The sequence below is a fragment of the Solanum stenotomum genome, chromosome 6 (assembly GCF_019186545.1).
Source record: "Solanum stenotomum isolate F172 chromosome 6, ASM1918654v1, whole genome shotgun sequence".
Lineage (NCBI taxonomy): Eukaryota > Viridiplantae > Streptophyta > Magnoliopsida > Solanales > Solanaceae > Solanum > Solanum stenotomum.
Window position 1 is genome coordinate 14,405,460 of NC_064287.1, and position 7,311 is coordinate 14,412,770.

The window sequence follows — 7,311 nt, forward strand, 5'->3', positions numbered from 1 at the left end:
CAAACTTCTCTCAAACGAGAGTTGACTGACCTTATAGTGATCCTAAATGATAAGGAGGTTGAGATTGCGCAACTTAAGTCTCAGTGGCAGAGGACTATCTCCAAGGGACCTGGTACAGTGCTGTGGATAAGAAAGAGGTTGAGAAGTTGAGAGCTGAGAATGAGCAGCTGCTGAAGACAAATGCCTCACTCAGTGAGGAAGTCAAAGCTCTCAACAAGCAAATCATTCAAGCTCATGTTGATGCAAATGAGCGAATGTCCTTGCTGATGAGAACACTCACTCCCCCTGCCCCTCCGTCCTAAATGTTTCATGTCTCCTATTTCTCCTTTCCTCCTATCTAACTCTAAGTGGCAAGTGTGTTGTTTTGGCTGACTACTGTGGTCAGCTCTGTGATCTAATGAAATTGTTTCTTTTGCCTTGTCTTGTATGCTTTTATCTTCTTTATTACGGCTTACTTGTGCATGTACTGTGTGGCCCATGGCCCTGAATTACTAAATGTTTTGCATGTAGCCTGTGGATGTTTACTGCTACTCTTTTTCAATGATGTCAAAAGGGAAATAGATTGATAATTGTTGTGAAAGTAGGGTCTAGTGAAAGATGGGATTACTGATAGAGGGAACTGGAACTGGAACTGGAATTGTAATATTTTGTCTCTATTACAACAGGGAGAAATATTACTGATAGGGGGAACTAATGTTTTCTGATTGCATGAATGCTAAACTCATGTGAGGCTGCTTACAAGTTGTTTGTCATCATTAAAAAGAGGGAAAATTATAAGTCTTAATGCTCCAGATGTTTTGATGATCTCCTTACAAATGCAGGACCAGTCCTCTGCAGAGTATGCTCGTCCAGGACCATATGTTATACAACTGGCAAGTTGTCGCGTCAGAGGTTAGTGAGGTCGTCAGTGTACCACACCAATCAGAAAGGACGAGGTTATTTGTACATCGGTTATCTCTTTGGTTGATAAATTCAACGTGACAAACAACAAATTCTTCATTCATGCAAAGAGAGATATTCAAGCTTCAAAACAACAAGGGACCTAATAGATTGCCTAATTGCTTCTTGAACCAGTTATTACTTTGATTGCTTGCATTTATGCTTATATTGTAGGAATCATTTTGCTTGTGATAGAAACGTTTCAACCTTGGGTGAATCATTATAAGAACTTAATTGAGGGCAGCTTCGTGTCTTACGTCAAAGTCTATATTAATCAGTTGGGTTAGTATAGTGGGAAATGCAGGCATTGCTTTGGCTCATTGAGTGATAGTGTATTACTCAGAATAGAGATTAGGAGGTCAATCGTGTGTGTGTTGTAAATTGGGTTTTACTTTGGCTTGTGAAGTTTAGTAAAAGCAGTTTGAAAATCCTGTGAGACGGGTTGTGGTTTTACTCCTTTGACCAAGGAGGTTTCCACGTTAAGTTGTGTGTTCTATTTTTACTGTCAGTATTTATTTTTTGTTCATCATAATTGTTTTAAGGACCTGGTCCTATCGTACTTAGTGGCCGCATACATTCCAACAGACAGTCCTCGTGCATTTTTAAGTTTTCAATTCTTTGTGTATATGGCTTTGCATATGTTGGAGAAAATTTGGATGGGGACTCAGATTTGTCTTCGATATCCTCTGTGATAAAGTCCTTCAATTGATCAATGGGAATCAAACCTCCAGCGGAGAGATGAATCTATTTGATCTTTGTTTGCTTTATACAAGACTCTCCTTCGTCTTGAATTCTAGGAAGTTTCAAAGGTTCTTGACTCGATCTTCTTTCGATCATGTTATCCGTCTTATTTGTTAGCTTGAAAAGTTTAGCATCTTGTTCTTGAGCACACTTTGTCAAGCCTTCAATTACTTTAGTCAAACTTTCTAGTCGTTCTTCTATAGTGCAATTCGTTTTGATACTCTTTGATGCTTGAAAAGTTGAGATGAGAGGTAGAGATTTTCCCACTGGGCGTGCTAGAATTTGTAGATGATAAAATTTGCATCGAGAAAAAACAATAATCAAGAACGGAAAATTATCGCAGCAATCATTTTATTGATTCAAAGTGCGAGTGTTACAATCTCTACGATTCCTATGGATTTCCCTTTTCGGATATAATTCAAGGTCTCTTAAGCTTAATCTTGAGTTTATCTTGAACTTGAACGTTATCTTGATCTTGACTTCTAGTTGATTTCAAGGGCTTCGAGCTTGATCTTGAATCCGGCGGTCTTGAACTTGAACTTTATCTTGATCTTGACTTCTAGTTGAATCCAATGGCTTCGAGCTTGATCTTGAATCTGATGGTCTTGATCTTGATCCTTCTTGAACTTGAACTTTATCTTGATCTTGACTTCTAGTTGAATCCAAGGGCTTCGAGCTTGATCTTTAATCTGGAAGTCTTGATCTTGATCATTCTTGAACTTGAACTTTATGTTGATCTTGACTTCTACTTGAATCCAAGGGCTTCGAGCTTGATCTTGTAGCTCGTAGAGAAATCTGCAACTTTTGATCCACGAGCTTTTTCTAGCTTCTTGTTAGAATCCTTGGTTCTTTTTTCTGAATTATGAAGACCCCTATTTATAGTTTTAAAATAGAGGAGTTGTGATTGGAATAGGATTCCCAATCAGATTTAAGTAACATGACATATGGACTTTATGGAGCGGGATTTAATTAAATCCATATTAATTAGATTTAAATAATTAACTCAATTATACTAATCGATAATATTTATATGGATTAATATATTCATGAATTTAATATAATTCGAATCATTTAATAAATTTTAAATGACTACATGCACAATTAAATATTTGTGTACTTTGCTCCTGCTGAGTGGCTCACTGTACCTTCAGTGGACTCAATTTTTTCCTTTATGTTTCATTCTACTGTTACGGATCGTAGTATGTTTTTTACAATCATTAATTTATGTTTATGTTATTAGTTGTTGTTTTTAGTATATGTTTTAAACTTTGTTGCTTATGTTTCTACAAAGTTAATGTAATAAGTATTTGTTAGTACAAATTAAATAACACATATTAATTGAGTATTCACGCAAGTTTTCTCTACTAAAATTGTTGAAGGTAGAGTAAAAAAAATCTTAAAGGTCGGTTACAATCTCTTGATGACAAAATTCAAATTTGGTATGACATTGTAAGGACATAAAGACAATAAAAACCTTATCGCACCTTGATGTGGAAGTGAACTAGGAAAAAGACAAGAATTAATAAACTTTTGACATGGGTTCAAGGATGTGTCAGCTGACCTATAGAAGAATATGACTAGACTGGTGCTTCTTTTAATCCCAAAGACATAGATAACTATACAATCAGTTAATTGCTCATATTCAATATGAAGTATGAACATATTTTCAAGTTTACTGCAAATTGTAAATACTTTTCTTGAAGTTATAGATATGTTTTTCAACACTACGATTGGAATAGAAGTGTAGTTTCAAATTGAACTCCATCACTCTGGTATGCTAATTTTTAAAAAAACATCCAAACAAACTGAATAGTTTTGTGTAATATTTTTTCCTTTCAAATATATATAATAAGTTGAATTGTTGTCCAATATGATACATTCTCCCTTCAATTTTCCAGTTCAATAATTACTTATGATACATTTAAAGGGGAACTTTGAAATGATATATGTAAAGCAAAGGTAGGGCTGAACTTTTCTACACATTAGAATTAGAATATTTGTATATCTTAGGTTGATGTTCATTTGATTCTCCAAAAATATCAAATAGTAACACTTCCTGAAAGTAAAACGATAAATTATAAAATCAAATTAAAGAGATTGATTGAAGGATAAATGATAAGATGTTATAATTATCATTTTTATTTACATTATTAATGTCCGTTACTACGTAATCTTTTATGTAAGATAATATAATGTTTTAGTTTTAATGATTGATAGGTTTTAAGTATTATTTTATAAATTCTGTGATATTAAATTTTCACGCGAGACGTGGGTAATTTTATTGGTACATTCATAATTCATTATCTTTCTTGGCTTCATTTCCTCTGCTCTTTATTTTTGTAGAGGTGGATGCAGCTCATAAACAACAGGTTCAACTAAACTCATTACTATCGAAAAAAAATTTATAATTTGATTTAATTTTGATTTGGGCTTATTTGAGTTACTAATATCTATGGGCTATAACCCTTAACGGACCAAACCACTAATTGGTTTTTTTATTCCTGATTTGACTCCGATTATCGATTTGGTGCGGTTTATTTGTTTTCCTCGTACACCTCTACTGTTAAGCTATCATCAATTGATCTTAGAATATATAATTTTTTATATAAAAAATCGAGTCCAATTATCAAATAAACAAACCTTCTCGCTACTTAGTAGCAATTTAATCTGCCTATATATATTTGTGTAGCCTTTTCTTAACTTCACTGCCAACTTTCTCTAAAATTGTTTGATGCTAAACATGGGGTCTAAGCAATTCTCATTTATGCTCTTTCTATGTTTCTGTGTGCTTTCTTTTACTTCAGCCATACTTCATCCGTGCCGCAAAGATCAACACGCCGCTCTTCTAAAATTCAAGAAACCACTCACTCTAGATCCCTCATTAGTTACTTGTAGTTCCTACTCTTATACGAGTTCATGGAATAGGAGCAGAGATTGTTGCTCGTGGGATGGAGTCATATGTGATGAGATGTCTGGCCATATGATTGAACTTAATCTCAGTTCCAGTGGTCTTGTAGGAAAGATTGATTCCAATAACAGCCTCTTCCAACTCTCTCGTCTTCAAAGGCTCGACCTTTCTTCTAATAACTTCTCTAATTCTCACATCTTGCCTGAACTTCGAAGGTTCTTGAGCTTGACACTTCTTGATCTTTCTGACTCCTATTTCTCAGGTCATATCCCCTCTGAAATCTCTCGTCTTTCTCAATTACAGTCTCTTCATTTCTCCCCGTCATTTGAAACTATTCTAAGACTCATAGCCCATGATTTGAAATTGCTCTTTGAGAATTTGACTCAATTAAGAGAACTTGAGGGGGCAATTCCGCAATGTTTGGGTAATATCAATGGCCTCGAGGTTCTGGATATGCACCACAACAGTCTATCAGGGACTCTTCCAATGACTTTTACAATTGGAAGTGCACTCAAAAGCTTCAACTTTTATGGCAATAAGCTGGAGGAAAAATCCCACAATCCTTGATCAACTGCAAACAGCTCGAAGGAGACAATCACCTCATGGACACATTCCCTGTGTTGTTGGGGACTCTGCCAAAGCTGAAAGTTCTAAGCTTGAGGTCCAATAAATTGCATGGACCCATTAGAACTCTAACGAGTCAAAACATGTTTCCTCATCTTCAAATATTAGATCTCTCCTCCAATGCTTTCACAAAAAACAGACCATCGGGTTTGTTTCAACATTTTAAAGCCATGAGGACAATTCATCAAACGATGAATGCACCAAGTGATGAATGGGATCGATATTACCAAGATTCGGTAGCTCTCGTAACAAAGGGATTGGATCTTGAAGTTGTGAGAATCTTGTTTTTGTATACCACTGTCGATCTTTCAAACAACAAATTTGAAGGACATATTCCAAGTATTATGGGAGATCTTACTGCACTTCGTGTGCTGAATATATCTCATAATGGATTGAAGGCTGCATACCGCTATCACTTGGAAGTTTATATTTGGTTGAATCATTGGACCTGTCAGGTAACCAACCATCTAGTAGGAAAGATACCAGCAAGATTTGTTTCTCTTACATCTCTTGAAGCCTTAAATCTCTCCTACAATCATCTCGAAGGGTGCATTCCTCAAGGAAATCAATTTTCTACATTTGAGAACAATTCTTACAGAGGTAATGATGGATTACGTGGATACCCTTTTTCGGAAGGTTGTGGAAGTAGCAGGATGCCAGAGACATACAACACAACACACATATGCTAGATGAAGAAAGCAGTTGTACATTTCTGAATGAATTTAGGAATGGGATTCTTAGCAGGTGGACTTATTATTGGATTCTCCATAGCATATTTCATGATTTCGAGTCAAAATTCCAATTGGCTTTCTAGGATAAATGCTGAAGAGCTAGAATACAGAATCATTATAAGAAGACGAAAAAAGAAGCGACATCACAGAAGATGAAATAATTGAATTGGAGTTGTGTTAGAATCTCTCATAGACTAATAGTCATATTTAACTTTCTCAACATTGTAACAAACTAAACAACAAAATCCATTTTGATAAGAAAACAAAAACAATATATTTCAGCTTAATACATGAATTCTTCATTTGACATTGAGTATGATGAGTACATAGTCTGAATTCTCCAAAATACACCAAAATATTTAATCGGATATGCTCGTATAGGATACTCAAATAAACATGTATCCAATACGTACCCGTTCCCAGAGGCGTATCCAGGATTTCGGCTAGATGGGTGCACGATTACGAAAAAATGTATCTCTAATATAAATTTGATCGATTTGACTTTTAGTTTGTAATATGAATCATTAAAGTTTAAAAATTATAGATCCAAAATATATAATACTACTAGTTTTAAATTTTAAAATACACATTTGATTTAATTATATAAAAAATTTACAATACTAAATTTTTTAGGAATTATCAATGTAACACACTTGAAAATTTTGAAAGAATAGAGGGAAAAAACAAAAGAAAAATTAGTTGAAACGACAAAAGTGTAATTGATAAGAAACAAGATAGATATAAGATTTAAATTTCTATCTCTCACTTAGAGTAGTGCACCCAATCATCATCTCATTTTTATATGATACTTTGAACATGGGTTCACACATCTATATTTAAATATTTTAAAAAAAATATAACACTACTATATATGATCTAGAGAGGGGAGCATGGGTTCACGTGAACCCACGGCACCCCCTCTAGATACGCCTCTGCCCGTTCCCTAGTCCAAACAAACCATACAACTTGCTTTTATATATATATATATATATATGTATATATATTATTTTCTCTGTAACTAACTAGTTGTCTGTCTACCCAATAATATATTGGCTTCAAACCATGTAAATGTACAAACTAACACATCCTCTTTAGTCTGGAAGTGAAGTAGCTAAGGGAAATTATAAATCCAAGGACATCAGTATCCTCTGTTCTTTTGATAGAGACGATGAGCCGGCTTCCACGATCTGCATGGAGTGATACGAGTAAGTCAAAAGACGCGACATACCTTTTGTTATACATCAAGAGTTGATTGTCAACCAAACTAAGATAAGTTGAAGTAAGAAATTTCAAAAGGATTTAAGTTATACATCACGTGTAAAGAAATGTTACATCGTCAACTCAATTCAACAGGTTATATTAAGTTAT

The 7,311-nt window shown here is 34.6% G+C and overlaps 1 protein-coding gene across 1 annotated transcript; it reads left to right on the plus strand.

Annotated features, from left to right (window-relative positions):
- Positions 1–597: 597 nt before the first annotated feature.
- Positions 598–5,155, plus strand: LOC125868504 (receptor-like protein 9DC1). Its single transcript, XM_049549132.1, has 3 exons — positions 598–639; positions 822–891; positions 4,485–5,155. Exons 1-3 carry the CDS (start codon positions 598–600, stop codon positions 5,153–5,155), a joined length of 783 nt encoding a protein of 260 aa, XP_049405089.1.
- Positions 5,156–7,311: the final 2,156 nt, after the last annotated feature.